This window comes from Martes martes (assembly GCF_963455335.1).
Source record: "Martes martes genome assembly, chromosome: 11".
Lineage (NCBI taxonomy): Eukaryota > Metazoa > Chordata > Mammalia > Carnivora > Mustelidae > Martes > Martes martes.
The window spans coordinates 63,037,195-63,058,012 of NC_137899.1; the positions used below are offsets into that span (position 1 = coordinate 63,037,195).

At 56.5% G+C, this 20,818-nt stretch overlaps 1 protein-coding gene across 1 annotated transcript; it reads left to right on the forward strand.

The window, feature by feature from the left end:
• The first annotated feature begins 2,319 nt into the window (after positions 1–2,319).
• On the forward strand, positions 2,320–15,465 carry AQP1 (aquaporin 1 (Colton blood group)). Its single transcript, XM_080819079.1, has 4 exons — positions 2,320–2,760; positions 12,103–12,267; positions 12,542–12,622; positions 13,364–15,465. Exons 1-4 carry the CDS (start codon positions 2,371–2,373, stop codon positions 13,541–13,543), a joined length of 816 nt encoding a protein of 271 aa, XP_080675205.1. The 5' UTR covers positions 2,320–2,370; the 3' UTR covers positions 13,544–15,465.
• The last annotated feature ends 5,353 nt before the right edge of the window (positions 15,466–20,818 follow it).

Genomic DNA, 20,818 nt, shown 5'->3' on the forward strand with positions numbered 1-20,818 from the left:
GTGGCTGTCTCCCCAAAGATAAGAATAGGATGGCACATGGCATGCACCAAATAAATATTTGGTGGACAAGTTAGGATGTCCCACGTGACTTGCACCCACATAGCACATTGTGTGTCCTCAGCTACATGGGTCCTGACCTGGCCCTTGGGCCCTGTCATGGGAGGGTCCTGTTTTCTCTGAGGTGCTGTACCCCCACACTGGCCTGAGCCCAGTGGTCCTTGTGGGCCTGCTGCCATCCCCAGGCCTCCAGGCAGAGTCCTTGTACCTGCCAGCATCCCTCATCCCTGCACCAGGTGGCGGGCCGGGACAGATGTGGGCCCTGTCGGGTGCAGGAAGCTCAGGGGGCTGGAGGACACTGTGGACGTCCAGGGCCAGGGCGTGAGGAGCTCCCTGGGGCATGGAGAGCCAAACAAGAGTTGCCTTGAGGAAAGGCGTGGCGGGTTCTGGGAAGGGGCCCAGTCGGGCTGGGTCCCTCTCTTGGATGGTTACTAAGGCACAGATGACTTCCAGCAGCTGGGGCTTTCGGAGCACACAGCGGCCACCAGCCACCGCACTGACCCCCAGCCTTGCATCCCCATCCCGTACCTATGGGCATGTAGGTGGACTTCGGTGACCACAGCCCCCCACCCCCACCCCCAGTGAGCCTCCTGCTCCCAGCGAATCCCAGGCTGCTCCCTGGGCGCTTCGTCCCTGCTCCGGGGTGGCTGTAATGTGTGCCGTAGGGGGGCCAAAGGGCTGGCCATAGACGCTGGTATCGTCATCCGTGGATGGCCTGCACGTAGGAGGCGTGAGACCTGCACGCTCATCCTGGCCCTGCCCTTGGCGCATGCAGAATTTAGAGCTGCCCTTCCCCTTGCTGAGCCTCAGTTTGCCTCCTGTAAAATGGGGAGAAGCCAACACTCACGCGTAGGACTGAGGAGGGGCCTGCGGGAGGTGGGAGGAGAGAGCCAGAGAGGGCCCCTCCTTCCCAGGCTTGGCGCCGCCCACCTCCCCCTGGGAGCCGCCTGGCTGCTCTTCCCCTCCCCACAGGCGGGGACCGCCCCAGGTTGGCAGGAGCTCCAGGCTGTGGGAGTCCAGTTGCTTGTACAGCTAAACGGTTGCTGTGGGGTCTCTGATAGGGCACAGGCTGGACCATGGGGCTCTGCAGAGTGGCCTCTTCCCCTCCCCTCCCCCCATTTTTCCCCTTTAGCTTCTTGCCTCTGGTTCCAGTCTTATCTCCTCTTTTTCCAGTTTGTCTCCTCACCCTCTGTGCTCCTTGGCTATCTCTCCCTCTCAGCCTGGCTTGAGATCTCTCTTTCACTCCTTTTCCTCTTTCATTCTGTCCGTCTGTCTTCTGCTGTCTGTCTGTCTTCTCTCCTCTTCCCTTCTCAGGCCGTGTCTCCGTCTCTCTCTTTCTTTTGGGCCTTCTCTCCTCTCCTCTTGCCCTCCTGTCTCCAGGCTAGCCTGCCATGTCTGCCCTCTCCCCTGTGGTCTGCCAGCATGCAGTTTGGAGAGAAAAAGCCTAAACTGACCCCACTTTCTCCATCTGCCCTGAAATTAGTTCAAATTGCTCCAGAAGCATGAGGCCTCCCAGAGTGGGTATTTTCCACGTCCTTGCCTATCTCGGGCCTGCCCTTGACCACAGAGTACAGGGTGGGCCACAGATGAGCTCTCTGTGCCTCCTGATGTCTCTGTGCCTCCATTAGCTGGGCCTGGCCTGTGGTGCTGGGGCCCTGGGACATCCCTAAAGTGACATCCATCAGCCAGGCCTGGGCTGGGATGCAGGAGGCCCAGAATGGCCCTGGGGACCCCTGGGCCCCTGTCTCTAGACTAACCCCATTGTGGGGCGGGATGGGGATGCCAGGCAAGCAGGATTCATGGTGCCCCGCCTCCAGGGAAGGCAACGTCCACCTGCTGAGTCCAGCCCGCCCTCCCACCCCGCCCCATCCAGAGCTCCTGGCTCTGCCCATGGGCACCCCCTGAGCTTTGCACATAGGGCGGGGACACCTGAATTTCTCTGGCCCCCTGAGTGGGGCCAGCTTGGAGGAATTTCCCAAAGCCTATTAGAGCAGTGGCTGCCTCCTGCCTGCCTCCTGGAGCTGGGCAGGGCTGAGGGCGGAGGGAGAGAGGGAGGGAGGGGGGAGAGGAGGGAGGGAAAAAAGTTGGCAGGCCGACAGCAGAGCTGTGTCTGCATCCATCGCTGAGAGGAGGCCCGTGCAGTATGGGGCGGGCCAGGAGCAAAGAGAGGCCTTCCTCCCTTTGTGCTCCCCCCTCCTCTCCTCCCCCCACAACCACTCGGGGCCCTATAAATAGGCCCAGCCCGGGCTGTGGCTCAGCTCTCAGAGGGAGTCGAGCACCAGGCAGCGGTATCCAGCCAAGCCCCCTGCCAGCATGGCCAGCGAGTTCAAGAAGAAGCTCTTCTGGAGGGCGGTGGTGGCCGAGTTCCTGGCCATGACCCTCTTCGTCTTCATCAGCATCGGTTCTGCTCTTGGCTTCAACTACCCACTGAGGAACAACCAGACAGCAGGTGCGTCCCAGGATAACGTGAAGGTGTCCCTGGCCTTCGGGCTGAGCATCGCCACACTGGCCCAGAGTGTGGGCCACATTAGTGGTGCCCACCTCAACCCAGCTGTCACACTCGGGCTGCTGCTCAGCTGTCAGATCAGCATCCTCCGGGCCATCATGTACATTGTCGCCCAGTGCGTGGGTGCCATCGTGGCCACCGCCATCCTCTCAGGCATCACCTCCTCCCTGCCGGACAATTCGCTCGGCCGAAATGAGGTAAGCGGGGTGGCCCCAGGCACTTGGGGCTCTGGTGGGGAGCAGAGACGGTTGGGGTCTCATTCTCCACCCATCGTGCAGATGGGGACACTGAGGAGCAGAGAGGACATTAGGTGGCTGGAGGTCATGTGGACTCTGGGCTGGAGCTCAGCTACATGTGTAGCCGGGAGCCCATTTTCTGCCAGGCACTGTGGGAGGCTGACACCCAGAGAACAACCGTCTTGCCAATGTCCCCTGTGGGCGTCTGTTATGGGGACTAAGCTCTGAGGTTAGTCCCCCAACTGAGGTTGGGGCCAGCAGTTCCTCACCCCTCAGCTGTAGTTTCTTGATCCCCCTCAGCCTGCCGGGGCAGCCAACTCCCTCTTCCTTCAACCTGGACCCTGGGGAGCCACTGCCCACTGTCCCCAGCGACCCTGAGCCAGAGTCCCGGCGCATCTACGCTGGGTCAGCAAGAGTGAGCAGGACCCAGGTGGGAGGCCCCACGGGTCCCCAGCCCGCCCTGCATTCACACAGGTGCCCGAACACACTGCCTTCAAGGAGAAAGCACCCCCTGCTCCTCGGCCCCCAGGAATTAGACCAAGCTGGGGGGTGGAAGGAGAGAGAAAACCTTCTCTGGGCTCTTGGCAGGTGGCTTTCCTGGATTGCAGTGTGGGGCGGCAGCTGGGGTGGGGACATCTGGCCTCCCGTCTGCACTCTGCCACCGGCCCCGTGAGGTGTGGCACATGTATTTGTGTGTGTGAACGGTGTGTGCACGTGGATGTCGGCATGGGACTCCAAGCTTGTGTAAGCTGCGCGTTCTCGTGTGTGAAAGCATGTCTGCAAGTGGTCGTGCTGCGGTGTAATCAGGCGGGGGGAGCATGTACCTGTGTGTGCCCACTACTCCTGGCTTTAGTGGGGCAGGGGGCACTGATGGTGAGCAGATGTTGGTGAGTTGGGGGCAGGCTGCTGTAAAGAATTCCTCCCCGGCTGCTTAGCTCCGCTAATTGGCCGTTGGCGGCAGTTTCCTGCTGTCGCAGACCAGGGCTTTTCCAACGCCTCGGCCAAGTGAAAACTCAGACCAGGCTTGGGCCACAGCAGGGGGAAATTTGGCCTGAGAGAGGCTGAGGAAGACTTGGAGGGTGCCTTCCCAGGGAAGGGGAGAGGCGAAGGAGCACAGAGGAGGAATCAGATCTACAGAAAGGAGGCTGGCCGGGGCAGGGCAGGCGGGCGGGTGTAGGGACATCAAGGGAGGTGGCCAAGGGCTCCTCAGAGACGGTGGCAGGCGATTATGGCAATTGTTCCCTTACTTCCCAGCCAAAGTTCAGAGCCTGGCGCTGCGGCTGAGGGGAGGCTTGGTAAGGTCTGGGGCAGAGGGCAGCTGGCACGGCCTTGCCGCAGGGGGATTAGCACTTCTGGTGTCACAGTGACACCTTACCCGGCCCCCTTGCAGAGCCAACTGCTGCTTGGCCCAAGATTGAAGATTAGCCTGCAGGCTGGAGTTTAGACTTTAGTCAGGAAAGATGTGGCCGAGGTGGGTGGAAGGGACCGGAGCCCTGGCAGGCCGCGCTGCTCCAAGCCTCGGGCTCTGCAGAAGGGCAGAGCCTGGTGCCCGAGGGGGTGGCCCCTGGGTAGGGTCAGGTTCACAGTGTGGTGTGATGGCGGGAGGTGGGGCGAAGGAGGTCCTCATAAGGGGAAGGGTTGAATCTTTGCAAACCTGCCCCATCTTGACCTACCTTCTCGAGGGACAGGCGGGACAGGCATCTGTTGGCCAACTTTGTGCTCTGATTTGGGCATCTTAGGTAGAGGCAGGAAGGGCAGCCACCTGCTATGGTGTCATGATCTGGCTGCACCCTGCTCCAGTGTCCTTTCCCTTCTCTGGCCTCCATTTTCCAGAGTTACCTGGATGCCTGGGCTGGGCAGGTTGCTGATGGAGGAGAAAAAGGGACTGGCTCAGGCTGGGGACAAGCCGGGTCTGGGAGGCACGCACACCAGGTTCAAGTCCTGTCTGCAGCTAACTTGTTGAGTTGCCCTGGAGCTGAGGACCCCGAGACTTCAAGAGAGAACCTAGGTCTCTAGATATTTCTTGGCCCTGCCTGTACTACCAGCAAGCTTACATTGTGGACTTGAGTTTATTATCACTGTTGTCAGGAGGGTCTAGCTAAGACGAGTCCAAGAGGGGGGCATGCCGAACATAGGGGTACTGAGTGTTGTGGTGGGATGCAGGAACTGTCCTGTCTACACCGTGGAAGTTGGGGGTTCAGAAGTACAAGTCCTGGGCCTAGAAACAAGGCATCTCGCCGAGGGACTCCTGCAGATCCTGAACCTGGGATCTGAAGGGATCTGAAGGCAGCTGACAGGTGGTCCCAATGCCTCAAGAGGGGCAGAGAGCCATCTATGCAGCGAGTGACACACTCTTTCCTCCAGGCTCTGAGGGAGGCTCCCACAGCCCCTTGGGCCCTGGACCCCACCCTGGCCCAAATCTAGGTGGAGCCCTTTGTTGGCATGGAGATTCCTAAGGAAAATAGGGAAAGAAGCGGCAGGAAGTGGTTGGGGTGAGTCAGGGGGTGTCCCTGGGGGCATAGTGGGGACAACTTTCTTCTCACTGAGTCAGGGCTTGGGATACGCCCTGGAGAGACCATGGGCCTCTGTCCCGCCTGTAGGATCCTGGCTATTTCTAAGAGCCAAACCCCAATTTCGGCCCAAAATGAGAGTGTCAGAGTCAGGGGTTGGTGGCCTTATCTGGCCCTGCCCTACCCAGACACTACCATGCTTCATGCCAGCGGTCTCGCCTGTGTGGCCCCAGTTTTCTTCTGTGAAATAGAGACACAGGGCGTGTCTGGGCTCTGTGAAATGAAAGATGCTCCCGAACCTCGGTGTCCTGACTGTTAGCCGGTTCTTTTTATTCTTCCCCTCTCCAACTCATTCACCCATGCTCCCCGCAAACTGGACTGGGACTGCTGGGGGCCAGACGGGCTCTGAGTCAGCCAGCTCCCTACCCTGGGTGACCAAGGCCCCTGGTGGGCAAGATAAGCCCTTTGCACAGCACAGCGGCCTGTGATACTGGGCAGGAGGCAGGTGTGATAAGATGTGTCAGGGCGGCAAGGGAATTTCTGCCTCTGAGCTGTGGGGAGGGCCAGGAAGGCTTCAAGGAGGAAGTGCCATGGGAGCCTGAATGTGGAGACAGGGAAAGGGCTTCCAGGCAGAGAAAGGGCATGAGCGCAGGCAAGGTGGCTGTGGGAGGTCAGAGCCGGGGAGTTGCAGGGTGGAGTTGGTGGGAGGCTGGGGCTCTGGAGGGTGGACGGTCAGGATTGAGGTTAGTGTCTGCCTGTGTCTGAGAGGGGACTGGAGGCCTGGGATTTTAGCGCCCGAGGGGCTTAGGCAGGGCAAACCTTTCCTCTTTGGGGTCTTTCTCTCAGCCCTGCTGATTCTGGGCCTGACTGCCGGGGGACTGCCTCTGTCTGCTCCATCCAGGGCCTGATCTCAGCCCTAAATTCTCACCTTTGCCAGTTTCCTGGGCTCAGTTTCCCTAAGCACAGATTGAACGGGTTGTCCCTTCCCTGTTAGCCGCCCTTGCCCGCACTGGCCACGAGTCCTTCCAGGGTTGAGGGTCCCTCCGCCTTCTTCAGAGTTGGGGGTGGCTTGGAGAAAGGGAAGCCAGTTTTCAGATGGACGTGCCCGGAGAGGAGGCTGGGGGCTGGGTGGAGGTGCCCTAGCTGGGACCTATAATTACCGGTTCCAGCCGGAACCAGATGAGGGGGAGGGCGAAGAGAGGCGGGAGCTTTGTGGTGACTTCCCCCACCACGGAAAATTCTGAGGCGGTTTTCCCTGTGAAGGGCCTTGGAGCAGCCCTGCCAGGCCCATGCTGCCCACCCCAAAGCCTGGCCTTACTCAGGGCTCACTCTGGCAACCTCTTGTCTGAAAGGGGTGAGGCCGTGAGAGGGGACATAGCCTGCGTGAGCAGCCCAGTCTGTGAGGACTCGCCTTCCCTCCTGGCCCCCAGGTCACGGCCTCCTTCTCATGCCTTGAGCCCTTACTTCATTGCAGACCAATTCCACGGAGTGCCCTACAACCTGAGCTCAGCCACGGAGTGCTCCCCACTTTCTCTAGGGCCCTACCCCATGGGGGTTCCTCCAGCACCAGGGCTTTCCCCAGGCCGGACAGACATGTCCCACATCCACCCCTTAGGGACTGGCTCAGGAAAGCTTTCCCTAAGAGCCCCTCGTTCTTGCTGGCAGAGCCTCCCTGGGGGTGGGGGAGTGGGGGGAGTGGGAGGGGGCATGGTCCCTGCCCTCTGGAAGCTCCAGTGGATCTGGGGCCTCCTGAATCGCTGGGGCTGAGTCCACGTGCCTGCAGGTGTGGGCAGGAAAATGTCATGGTCAATGTCCCCTCAGCCAGGGCGCCTCCCCAGGAACTGGGGAGCTCCTTGACCCCCCATTGGTGGCTTACAGGGCTAAGTGAAGGGCCATCTTCATGTTACCAAGGAGCTGCACTCCAGTGGCATTAAGAACCCCAACTCAGACATTGGGGAGGGTATGGGCTATGATGAGTGCTGTGAAATGTGTAAACCTGACGATTCACAGACCTGTACCCCTCGGGATAAAAATACCCCTCGGGATAAAAATACATTATATGTTTATTAAAATAAAAAAATAAAATAAAAAAAAAGAACCCCAACTCAGTAGATGGTAGAAAAGACTGGAAAATGCCCTATTTCCGGCAGCAGCACCTGTCAGTGCCTGAAATCCTACCACTGGGACCATAGAGAGGCAGATACAATTGGGATGGGGCTGCCCCTGAGTCCATAAGGCCCCCATAAGTCCATAAGGGCTTGCGGGTAGAATCTGCCTGCTTCCGGCTGCTCTGGGAAGGAGATCCTGGAACAGGCTTTGTTCCTATTGAGACCCCAGTCCAGATGGCTCTGTGGGAATCCTGCACTGATGATCCTGACCAGGAGGGTGACTGCAGGTCCTGGGGGCAGGGGTTCCATGTCAGGCCTGAAGGCATCCTGGGGCTAACATCTGGGCCAGTGCCTCCATTTTATTGATCAGGAAACTGAGGCCAAAGAGGCATTGGGATTGTTGGGTTGTGTAGCTGATCAGGGCAGGGCAGGAGCGGGCCCCCAGCTTGCCTCCTGGCCCTTCGTTCTTTCTGCTGCTCCAAAGTACACATACTCACACTTCACTGACACACACACACACACACACACAGACACACACACAGCACGGGGGTGGGGAGGCACACACAGGTGGGTGTAGAGCACATTTGCAAGCCTGGGCAGTCCCACTCAGGCCCTGGGATCCCAGGAGGGTGGGTTAAGTGCTTCTCAATGAGCCTCTTCCTTTCCCGGGCAGGAGGGTGGGGACTGCCCTGGAGTAAGGAAAAGAAGGAGGGAGGGAAGGAGGAAGCCATTGTTTTGTGTATTGTTTCTTGTCAGGAAGATGAAGTGGCTTCTGGAAGCAAATAAGGACCCTCTGAAATCCACTGCTCACTCTGTCCCGCACAGGGGCCTCCTTCCTTTCTCAACCCCTGTCCCTAGCTAGTGGTGGCACTTCTGCTGCCAAGGGACAGGATGGCACACTCAAAAGTTCCACCAGACGCCCAGCATGGTCATGCAGGGCTATGTGCCACAGAGAGACCCCCAGACACACAGAGCCCCCTCCCCCCCGCCCCGTGGCAAGAGATGGCTCGTGTGTGATCGAGATTCTCAGAGACAGCTGGGACACCCGGGCTAACACAGGACCAGCTGGTCTGCGTGTCCACATGGGGGCTGAAAGCGGGGGGATATTCTCAAATTTGGGGTGCAGGGCTTTATGCATTTTCCTTAAATCAAGCTTGTTAATTATGAGGCTCAAATCCTTCCCGTTGCTGCTATTTATAGTGTCTGACTGCTTTAGTCTATCCATTTCTGAGAGAGGGCTGGTTAAACTCTTCTGCTCTGGTGGCTGAGTGACCAAATTCACCTTACAGTTCTGTCAGTTGTCATTTTTTTCTAGGCTATCTTGTTTGGCGCATACAGGTTTCAAATTTATGCAGCTCTTTGATAGACTTGTCATTCAATTATGATGTAATAAGCCTCTTAATATCTAATGAAAAAGAAAAGGAAAGAGTCACACCTGGACACACACAGTCACCCCTACATCCTGCAGACACCAGCCTATAAAGATACACAGAGGCACACAAAGCGTTGTTTACCTGGAGGGACATGCACACAGGAATACGCATCAAGAAGTGACACAAGGGACCCACTGAGGTCCCCCTGACTGTGAGTGCTGAATCCTGGAGGCAGTGGGGAAAGAGGGCAGGCCTTGAAGTCTCCCCTCCCCTGTTTTTCAAGACTGGATGCTCAGCCAGGCCTGTTTTGGAACCTGCTGTTTCCCAAGGATGAGTCACCAGGGCGTCCAGGTCGAGTTGGGGCCCTTGGGCCTAGGCAGCGACCTTGGTCATTCTGTCCATGGGGAACAGGGATGGGTTGAGGCCCACTGCCTAGAGAGCTCAGCCCCGTACGCTCCCTGTCCTGCCGTCCTGGGGCCTGGGTCACATGGGCAGCTATAGACCCATCTTCCACCCTCTCCTCGGTCCAAGCTGGAAACAGCCAGGTCCCTTGGCTGGACCTGTAGATAGTCAGGATCCTTGGCTGGGATGAGATGGCTTTGCTATCTCCTCCCTGGGTCTTAGCCTCCTCATCCATTACCTCACGGAGGCTTGTGCAGGCCTCCCCGTAAGACCCACGGAAACTAATGACTGGTCTGTGGTGTCCCAGGTGTCGGTGGGGTCTGAACTGGGCCTTGAGGGGACTTACCTGGATTTGATGTGAAAATGGAGAGCTTGCTTCTTTCTGATGCTTCAGATTCAATGTGGGGCTTATTCGTTGTTCAAACTTATATTCATAAAACTAATGTTTTTTTTTTTTTTTTTGAAGGGGGCTTAATCAGTGGTGTATAACACTAAGCTGGGCAAAACTCCCTGGGAATGTGCAAACATTTTTTTTTCAATACCAAGTGACCCCAATTGAGATCAGCCCTATTTAAGCAATTGTTTCTTGTTTAATGGGTTGTAAACAATAACATTATTTGGAGTTTTCACCTGCTTTCTTCTGGACATCCACTTTCAGCAGACCTTTAACTACCCCTTTCAGTACTGAATTACCAAGTTTTGCCCAATGTAAGTCACACAAGTGCGTTGGAGGTCAAAGGAGAAGTGGTCAGCAGACACTGAAGCAATCAGGGGAGGCTTCCTGGTGGTGGTGGTGGTGATGGCTATTGGGAGAGGGAGTTCATCAACCCATGCGGTTCTGAGCTAAGGCTCTGGGTGGTCAGGAAAGGGGGTATAATGCAGAGTTCCCAGGGCAGGTGCCCCCCCTCCACTTCCCATGGACTCAGAGAGCTGGGCATGGCCCTGAGCCCCTGGCTCTGCTCACTTTGCATGAATACCTGTGCCTTTGGGCCGAGCAGGGGTGGGGGTACTCAGACCTGGTTAAGACTTGGGGGAGGAGATGAGCTTGCCCAGGCCACATCTGTGAGAGGGTGGGGATGGGGGAGGCTAGGAGGTAGGAGCCACTTAGAATGATGGCTCCATTAATCAGCGTGCCAGCCCTGGTTTCCGGACTCCTGCCAGCTAATAATTAGGCTGAGCCTGGAGAGCCGAGGAGAGAGCAGGAAGAGGAGCCTTGGCCTTCCTGAAGACTGTCAGGAGGGCAGCAGCAGGCGTGAGTGGGGATGGGCATTTCTGCAAGTCGGCCTGGTCTCATGGGCCTCACCTCCATGGAGCTCGTTATGGCTCCTGGCGGGCCTCATTCTTGTCTCCACAATCCTATGCAGGGCCTTACCCCTTCCACCTGTCCCTCAGTCCAGCAGATAAGGTGAGAAAGAATAAGAACAAAGCCACAGCTGTCCCGGTCCCTCCTGCCTCTGCAGCCCTTCCCAAATGCCCCAAGACCCTCCCCACCCCATATCCTTGGAAATTCCAGCCACTCTGGAAAGTGGGCAGGGAAAGCTATTTTACAGATAAGGAAACTGAGGATTGGACTGGAGAAAGGACATGGCCATGGCACCAGCAAGGGGGAGAGTCAGGACCTGAACACAGGGCTTCTGCCTCTACCACCCAACCTAGGCATGGGAAGAAAACCGGGCATTGCCCAGAGGGCTGGCTGGGCTGAGGGGTCACAGCTCTGGGGTCCGCCAGGAAAAGCCTAGAGCTGGGGCTGCTGCACAGGGGAGGGGATGTGAGTCACTTTCCCTGTGACCCAGGACTGCAGACAAAAGCGGGAAGAGAATTGTTCTTGTAGGATGGCCTCAGGGTGGGGCTGAGAAAACTTGGAGTTTGGGGGGATGGAGGAGAGCCCCCCACCTAGGGTTTTATAAAGTGTCCCCCAGCTTTGGAGGACCACCCCCTCTCCCTTTGTCTCCAGGATGAGACTTCAAATTCAGGCTTATTTGGACACACCAGCTCTACCTGGAGGAAGCAGACTGCATGGCCACATCTGGGTGTCTCTGCCAGTGGGTCTTTGTCCATGTGGCTCAGCTCCCCTGTGTGGGTGCACCTGGCCCCTGGGACCCCCACAAAGGGGAGGGTGTGGGGGCTCCCTGGGGAGGGGTCTTCCTGGTGCAGCTGCAGGGGGAGGGCTCTGATGACCTCATGGCAGCTCCCATTCCCTTCTTTTTCCATGAGTCATGTTTCTAAAAGCGGCCCAAGAGCAAGTGGCAGCCAGACGGTGGTGGCGGGGCCTATGTGGCCAGGGAGATGGAGGGGGGGCTGGTCCAGGAGGGAGGGGAAAACAGGGAGGGCAGAGAAGAAAAGGGAGAGACAGACAAGGTGGGGTAGGAGACAGAGGGCGGGGCAGCAGGGGAGACAGCCACAAGGAGAGAAACTAAGGGAACCCAGCCAGCTAACCGACGGAGACCCTCTCCAGCTTTGGGAGTTTTAGAAACAGCAGGGAATGGGGTGGAATGTTCTGGAATTGTGAAGCCATGTGTCCAGGTGGGCCCTCCCACATGCGGGGCTTGCCCCTCCCCTCGGGTACTCTGGTACCCCAGGATGCCCTTGCTGGCTGGAGCCAGAGGCAGAGGCCCGGCTCCCTCCCAGGCTTCTCCGGCTTCCAGGCAGAGCGCAGAGGGTGGAGGCAGGTACCAGGGGCCGGGCTGGCAACTCCTCAAAGCTATGGGAGGGACAAAGCCTGGTGTCCACTACCCATGCTGTGTGCTGGGGTGGGGCCTGCCCCCCCCCGAATTGGCCCAGCAGGGGGCTTGGGGGCTTGTGATGGGCTCTAAGGACACAGAGGTACCTGGGCCTGGGCTGGGGAGGGGGTCTAGGACACAGTCCCCACCTTGCCTGCTCAATGAACCTTGCTGTACCTCTTCCCGACAGCTGGCCCCTGGCGTGAACTCTGGTCAGGGCTTGGGCATCGAGATCATCGGCACCCTGCAGCTTGTGCTGTGCGTGCTCGCCACCACGGATAGGAGGCGCCGGGACCTCGGGGGCTCAGGACCTCTCGCCATCGGCCTCTCCGTGGCCCTGGGACACCTGCTGGCGGTGAGTGTGGGGCCTCCCCAGCTGGGAATGGGGAGAAAAGGGCCAGGCAGGGCGGTTGGGGTACCCTGTCATGGGTAGAACACTGGGGCCAGGGTCTAGCTCTGAGAGGGCAGCATGGGGACCTCCTGACCATCTTTCTGGGTCAGTGTGCCCCTGTTTTTCTGGTTCTGATTGTCTCCTCCCTGTTCTCTCTCTGTGTGTCACGATGTCCCCTCTCCCTCTGTCTCTACTTCTCTGGGTCTCCCCCTTCTGCCTCCCACCCTGCCCCTCTCAGATCGACTACACAGGCTGTGGCATCAACCCCGCCCGGTCCTTCGGCTCCTCTGTGATCACACACAACTTCAAGGACCACTGGGTAAGGGGTTGCAGGGCTATCCCCGGGGGGAGGCAGGAGGTTTCGGTGCTGAGTGATGGTCCCAGCTCCACCCTGTGGCATCGTCTCTCATCACGGAGGCTCTGGGAGACCGAAAGGGCGGAGGAAATCAGGAAAGCGAGGCCTGACACGGGGGTGGTGGGGTGCAGCGCCCCAGCAGCGTGATGGGGAGCCAGGCCCAATCATGGCCCTGCCCTTTTCCCATTCGGTGCGACACAGGCGAGCTGTCATTCCCTGAGCAGTGAAGTGGGGTGTCATGAACCCTACTTAACTCCCAGGGTGGCCTCTGGGACCGACGTCCTCACCGCCTGTAGGTTGAGCGTAGTACGGAGTCGGCGCTCAGCGGGTGCAGCTGTTCTTCCTGTCCATGTGACTGTTTCAGGCCACCGTTTATCAAGCTAGACCTTCCTGTGGCCCTTCTGACACTGGGGAGGGTGGGACAGGGTTGGCCCAGTCACACCAGGCACCCTGAGCAGGGGCACATGGAGGCAAGGAGAGGCCCACTGGCAGCATCCTGGGGTAGTGGATGTCTTGGGCCTGCTCTGTGAGCCCTGGAATCAGGACATTGGGCTTCGACACTGCCTGCCTCTAAATCCAGGCACAGATGGGGAGGGAGCTCACGCCGTGGGGTGGTGGGGGGTGCCTCTCAGGGCAGATGTCCCCGGAGAGGAGGAGCCCAGGGCGTCGGTGGACAGCCCCTGAGCATGCCCACTCTGCTCCTAGATTTTCTGGGTGGGGCCGTTCATCGGGGGAGCTCTGGCTGTGCTCATCTACGACTTCATCCTGGCCCCGCGCAGCAGCGACCTCACGGACCGCGTGAAGGTGTGGACCAGTGGCCAGGTGGAGGAGTACGACCTGGATGGCGACGACATCAACTCGAGGGTGGAGATGAAGCCCAAATAGAGAGGCCCTGGCCCGGGCACCCACGTGGGGGCGGGGCAGGGGCGGGCGGAGGGCGGGGAGGGGAAAATCCTGTTGCAGACATTCTGACAAGCTGGCCAACGTCACTTCCCAAAGATCCTCCAGAACTGCGTGGTCAAGCCTGGTTTGGGACTGTTTCTATCACTTTCTTTCTCTTTCTCTGTTTCCTGGCCTCTGGGCTTCCTGGGGACCAAGATTTATCAATCACACACTCCCTTGAAGTCATGGAGGAGGTGAAAGAGAGGGACCCACCCTGCTAAGCTGTCCCCTCGGAGTGTGATGGAAGGTGTGCCAGGAAGTCCGCCTCATCCCAGAGGTGCTCCTCGGCTCGCCTGCTACAGGTCTCTTGGGCACCGCCCTGTTTGCTTTGTGCCTTTGGGCGTGGCCCTCCTTCTGGAACAGCCCCTCTGCCCCCGAGGGTGCTCCAAGGGGAAGAGATTCCAGGAGGTGTATGGTAGGGCAAGTGGCAGACTGGCTTCATTCCTGTGGTTTGGCTCGACCTCCAGCCCCACCTCCGCCCCCAGACTTGCTATATGACCTTGCGATCGTCCGTATCTTAGGGCCCCTGTGACCCCATCTGTAGTGTGGCAGGGACAGGGAGAGCTCTCTGGGCTCGAGACTTCTCCATTCTGTAAGTGTAGATACTCTGTGGGTTCTAGAAGGTATAGTATGGACCAGCAGCTTTTCCACTTGCCCTGGTTCTTTCCCAAGGGGAGAGCTATAGTACATACCTGTGTGAACACAAGGACACAAAGACATATGCATACATGGTTCAGAGCAATAGACCAACAGACAGCCCAGGTCATGAGAAGTCCCTGTCCACGGGGGAGCAGGGCCGACCCCTATGCAGCGGGGATGGAGTCCGCTGTCGCAGGAAGGTGTCAGATGGAGCACAAAGGAGCAATACCCATGCTCCTTCATAGGGTTTTAGTCGGCCTTGCCCACCTATTGTTGCATCATCTTAACTGTCCTGTGTTTCTCCGCTTCCTCCTGCCAGTGTAGACACAGGACACGCTTATGCAGGTGTGTGTTTATTAAAGGGAAGTTGGTTATCTGAAGCCCCAAGCCTGAGGCCAGGGGACCATGATGCAGATCAGCCCATGGACATGACCCTTGCTGGACGCTGAGGGGGGCTTCCAAGCTCCTAGCTGATGCTGGGGGTGGGAAGGAGCAGATTCCCCCACTTATTGCTGAACTCCTGGCTGGAAGCATTTGGGGCAGCTGGGTGACCTGCACAGGCTTGCTATGTGACCCCAAGCCACAGGCTTCCCTTCTCATTTACCTGGGGGGATAGTTGTCTTTGGCCTGATGATGTAGCTCCCAACACCACCCCAGGACCGTCTCAGAGGAGAGAGTCTGCTTTGGGAGCAGTTGTCTCCATGGTCTGTCCAATCCCATTGGGGCCAGAGCAGGTCCCCCAGCAAGCCTGTAGCCATGATGGTGACAAAACCCAAGTGACTCCAACTGCAGATTATCTGAAAGCAGCAGGACAACCAGGTAACCCTAACTGGTCACCGACGCATCATAACATCTATACACTCTCTTCTCCATCATTCCCTAGCAGGGACTTCTAGCTCATTTAACAGATAAGGAAACTGAGGTCCAAGGTCCAACAGCTAGATAATGACTTGGCCAGGCCTAGCAACCAAGGCCATGTCTCTGGCTACTCCCTGGACCGGGAGACTGGCCCCTCTTATTCCCAGCTGCTCGGTTTCTGTCTGGGCAGTGGTCAGAAGCCAGGAGGGGCGAGGGGTGTGCTGGAGGGGAGGGGATCAGGCCCACTTCCTGCCTGGTTCTGACTGCTGCCCACTGGACCCCGCATCTGTCCACTCTGCCTCTGTGTCTCTTTGGAATCGGAAGTTCATTCTATGTTAAGAAAATAAAGGAAAATGACTTATAAGGTCATCTGAGTTTCCTGTAGTTTTTCTTCTTTGGGTACTGCGTTCCTGCAAAGGCTCTTGGGGTCAGAGAGGAGATGGGTGCCCACACTGTGGACCCAGTCTGAGGGGGAATCACTGCCTGCCTTCCTGCCCCAAGGGTCCCTGGTCTCAGTGGGTGGACACAGCCTCACCCCAGAGTTCCACCTGTGCAACACAGAGTTCTGCCCTCGGTAGGAGTCATTTTTGGTGACAGAGTATGAAAGACATGGGGGAAAGCAGGATTGAAGTGGGACAGCCCCATCAAGTCTTGGCCCTCCTCAGAGGGTGGCCCAGGGAGCACCAGGGGCCACTCCAATGTCCATCCCTCTGTCCCTCCACTCCCATTTCCGACCCCGGCCACAACTGTGTTGGATGGTGGGACCCAAGATTTTGTCAGGAGCTCACACATCTGTACAGAGTGAATTTGTGCTGGGCACAGGTGATGCTTAGCTGGCTGGGAAGGGTGACCTGTGGTAGCTAAGGGGGAAAGAGCAAGTTAGCGCCTTGAGGCCTTGTGGGCCCCCTCCAGTCCTGGAAGCAAGTATCGCACCTAGGGCGGGTGTGTGTTTTCCTGTGGAGGCATCTGTGGCTTGAGTCAGATTCCTGGCATGTCTGCTCAGGCAGAAGAGAAGAGAGGTCAGAGTGGGCTGTCCTCTGCCCTGAGGGTGACAGGGAGCTGGTCTGCACCTGCTTTTCCATTTGTCCCCATGTAGTCTGGAGGCTGGTGTGGGCCCAGCAGGGCTCTCTCTGTTCAGCCCTCTTGAACTCAAAAAACCCCTTCCCACTCATGGCCTCTCTCAGAGTTGGGGACACAGCAGGTGTGGCTGTCCTTATTTGACAGAAAGGGAGATGGACACCCAAAGACAAGTCTGTGTTGCTGAGACTTGGACACAGGCCCCTGGTACCTGCCTCCCTGCCCACCACACACACTGAGGGCTGGTTTCTCAAAGTGGAAACAACAATATTAGAAAACTGAGAGATGACTGCCCCCATTTACAGATGACACTGAGGGCCCTGAAGTTGAAATGATTGGCTCAAGGCCACACAACAGGTTGGTGGCAAAACTGGGATTTGAAACTTCTTTGCCTGGCTTCAAAGATTGGGCTCCTCCCACCCTGAGGTGCTGGTCTGTTTTGTTAAGAACTCCACGAAGTTTGGTTCTAGGCCAGCCAGCCAGCCTGTCCTTCCTCTGCCTGGAGGGTCTTGAGAGGCAGAAGCAGGAAGGACAATGGCAGGCAGAAGGAACTCCAGCACTGAGAGGAGTGCAGCTCACTCTGGGGCCAGCTAGACTTGGTGTCTGCTTCTGACACTTCATCACCACCAGACCCCTGGCATTGGCCCCACCCCAGCCTCCCTGGAGCCCTCTAGGCCTGACTGCCCCTCTCTCTGGAGGGAAATGTCTGCTAAACTTGCTTATCCAGAGGTTACCCCCTCCCACGAGACTATATGGGAAGGAGAAGGGCAATGCTGCACTCTGAGGGAAAATAATGCCCAACAAAGAAGCCTCAGATGTCCTTCCAGGCCTGGGGGCAAAGACTTCGGGGTGAGGCTGCCCCAGGTGTCCTCTCATCTTCTGGCCCACGGGTTCAGAACTTCAGACACCCCAACTCCCAAAGGTCAGCCCCCCTCTGCTCTGCCTATGTTTTGTCCAGCCCAGCACAGAGAAGGAGTTTTGCAGGAAAAACTGGAGCTAGAGCAAGGCTGGGAGAGCAACCAGAGCCTTTGTCTCTTTTCTTCATCAAACTTTAATGGAGAGAGTACATTTCCTGGAAGATTCCATGACTCAGCCTTTGTCCGTCGGCTGCCGAGCATTCAGGTGGGCACCCACGTGAAGTGCTCTTGTGGGGATCGTCTATCACACCCCTTCAGCTGGCTGCCTGCTGGGACTCCCCCGTGGTCTAGCAGAGATTTGCATGTGGAGGTGGCTCAGCAGGCCTGGAAGGCTGTGCCCTCTGCACTTGGCCCAGGAGGAAGCAGGATGCAATCTAGTGGCCATTGAATCCTAGAATATTTGTCCCTTCATTAAACTCACAAGAGCAAAACGTTGTGGTTCCACACTCGCCCCACTGGTTCTGAGACCAAGGATCCCTGGCCCAGATTGCAGGATTTTCCAAAGGCCTTCGGAGGGAACGTCTTCCAGAGGCCTGTGATGAATGCTCAGATCAATCTGAGGTTGCCTTTACACCACGCACATATATATATATGACTGGGCCAGTCCGTGCTGGGTTTCCAAATATGCAGGAATCTGGGATCCTTGTAGACCCATTGTTCCCTTTTGATAGTTTCCTTTCCCCTCCAGGATCAAATGGATTCCTCTTCCCAGACCCTGGAGGAGTGCTGAGTAGTCCAGGGGACAAGAATGGATCTCTGAAGCTACCCTGAACTGGGGTCAGGAGCAACTGGTCGGACACACATGCTGTGAAGCCTCAGTGGGGCTGGTGGCCTGTAACTCCGGCTGTGATCCCAGTGTCAGTATCCATCTTAAAAACTCACATGGGCTCAAAGAAGCCCCAAATGAAAGGGTGTGGCTGTCTCAAGGCAGTCATTTGTCTCTTGGCTCCAAGGACCATGGTGCCTTTTGGGAGAACTGATAGATGCAGGGAGGGTTCTCTCTCTTTGGGGGTTCCAAGGCCAGTCCTCAGAATTCCAAGACCCAAAGCCAGGAACTGGTCTGGAAAAGCACTGGAGGAACAGGGGCCCCTGTCCTTGAGGTGGCCCAGCCATGTGCTGACCCATTAGGATTTTTCCATCTCTCCTGGAGGTCACACCTTCACTGGTCAGTAGCCTCTCAAGGAGGGGGGATAGTGATTAATGTTTTATGGACGAGCTGCTGGGCATGACGCCTTGTTTTCTTTAGGTTTAGAATACAATGAAGACGATGAATGGAATTTGCTGTGAGCTGGGGGCCAGGGTGGGGCCATTCTTAGGGGACCCACAGGCGGTGATGTTTACTGTCCTTCCCTCAGTGCTGAAAAACAGGCAGTTCTGGAGGTAGGAAAGGCTGGAGATGATGCAGGTGAGGCTTTTGCCTATGGGGCCATCATCCCCAGCCCTCAAGTGACAGCTTGCCCCACCAACACCTTGGGTCCTGGTGTGCGGAGAGCTACTGGTGAACTGTCCCCAGAAATGCTAATGAGCTCGTTCTGCTCAGGCGACTCTATTTCAGTCCACTAAAATCACACTCTCCGCATATAGGATTCTGCTCACTTTTCTGTTCTCCCCAGTGTGTTGATGGGGAATGAGATGAGGACACAGCTGATCTTCAGCTATAGGGGCAGTAGTGCCTCAGCACTTCTTAAATATGAAAATACTTTCACCTGTTCTGAGTTCCTCAAGAACCCCTCCCCACGGCTGACTTCCCTGGCTACCCTGGTCCTTCTCTTATCTCTAGTCTCCTGTGGACCCCTCCACTACCCAGCACTTAAAAGGTTAAGCCTGTCATCCGCAGGGGGCCTCAAGGGTCCTACTCACCACCTAGGACCTGGGGAAGTTCTGGTGGATTACAGCACTTTGCTGTAATATACCCTGCATATCACCTCTAGTTGGGAGAGAAAACATGCAATTCACATATATATAGGTCCAAGGTCTAAGTTGGAAAGTTTTATCTGCGTGTGTGTGTGTGTGTGTGTGTGTATGAGAGAGAGAACTCAGTCCTTAATACTACTATATTTGGAGTCAACCTCTGATCTGCCCCGAGAACCTTCACAATAATTCTCACTCACAGGAGAGGCATGCCCGGCTTCGTGTAAGGACACAGCCCTCTCCCAGCACTTGCAGCCTAGCCCCCGATCCATCTCAGCAACACAGTCAAAGGCTGGAGGCATGTCTTCTGCCTACAGTCACATGGCTACTAAGAGATGTCATCGCCAGCTGCTATCCTTGGTTTGCCTAAAGCCAGCCTGCCCCTGTAGAATATTAGCTCGAAGAGACTGGCCTGGCTTGTGCTCATGAAGGAGGAACCGGCACACATTTTTCTGTAAGTTACTGAGTAAGCAAATAAATCTATAATTTGGAAGGAGAAAAAGATTGTCTTTGGGGAGAAAAATGAAAGGGATGGAGGGAGGAAGGGAGGGGAGAGAGAGAGAGACTCTCAAAGAATTCAATAAATGAGTCCATCCCCCCAACCCAGGAGAAAAAAAGCAAACCCAAAGAATCCATAAAGATGCAAAAGTTCTCAAGTATAGGAGCCCTACCATTCATAGCAATCTTGAACATTCTAAAAGTGGCCAAGGGTCCCTGGTACCTCATTTAACACAAGCTTTGTTTTTAAACTTAGCTTATGTTTTTCATATAATGAAATATAAGTAGATATAAGTAACTTACGTCTTTAAGGAACTCAAACGGAAAACCCCAACACACTAAACCTATAATACCAAGAAACTTAATTTTAATCATCTAAGATTAAAGGTGCCGGCTGAGGAAGATGGCGTCAGGCAAGGTGTTAATGTATTTTGAGTATCATTTGGGTGTGCGTGTCGGGGGAGGATGGTGAGGCAAAGCCCGTAAAGTAGGAATCAGTAGGGTCTGAGCTGCCACAGGGTCTTCTGGATTGTGGAGGTACAACTCACAACTTTTTGTTTCTTGTTTGAACTCCAAGGAAACCTCCTTTAAATTGAGCCTGAGTGTTTGAACAAGACGAGGGCCTGTCAGTAGAGTGGCCCGGGCACCTGCTGGATTCCGGGCAGTGGCTTCCGAACGGCCTGCTGGGAAAAGCAAGTTCCTGGGAGACTGGCGGATGCCGGGCCCCCTTCTTCTCCCTCCCCAAATCAGGTCTGCTTGGTTGCTTGGATAGATGACACAGGAGGTACTGTGGTGGGGTTTTTTTGTTAGTTTTTTTTTTCCCCCCCGCTGAGTGAGAAATGCATAATAAATGAGACATTTGACAACAATGCTTGCCCCCTCTATTTTCACACCTTGTCCTTTCTCAGCCGGCATTCCTGGGGGAGCCAGGCACTGGGAGGGGAGTTCCGTGTTGGAGAAGGTGCGGTGAGGGTGGAGCTGGGTTGGTGGCCCACGGGCTCAGGAGTGAGCCTCTCCTGTCGTCATAGGGTGCAGGGCTTCTTAGTCTCAGCTGGCCACCTTGCGTGGGCCAGCTGTCACACAGGCACCTGCTACTCTGAGATAAGCATTCATGGCTTTCCACCGCTGCTCGCCTTTGGTAGTTCCCTTCATTTCTGGGTCTCAGCAAAGACATGGACACGCAGGCATTTCCTGGTGCCCTGGATACCTGGACCTTTTTGCTTCCTGCCTTCCTTGGAGTTGAGTCTCCTGTTGGTTTCTCTGCAGACCCGAGGAGGTGTCTCTGCTCCACAGCCTGAGAGAAGATTCCTGGCTCTAG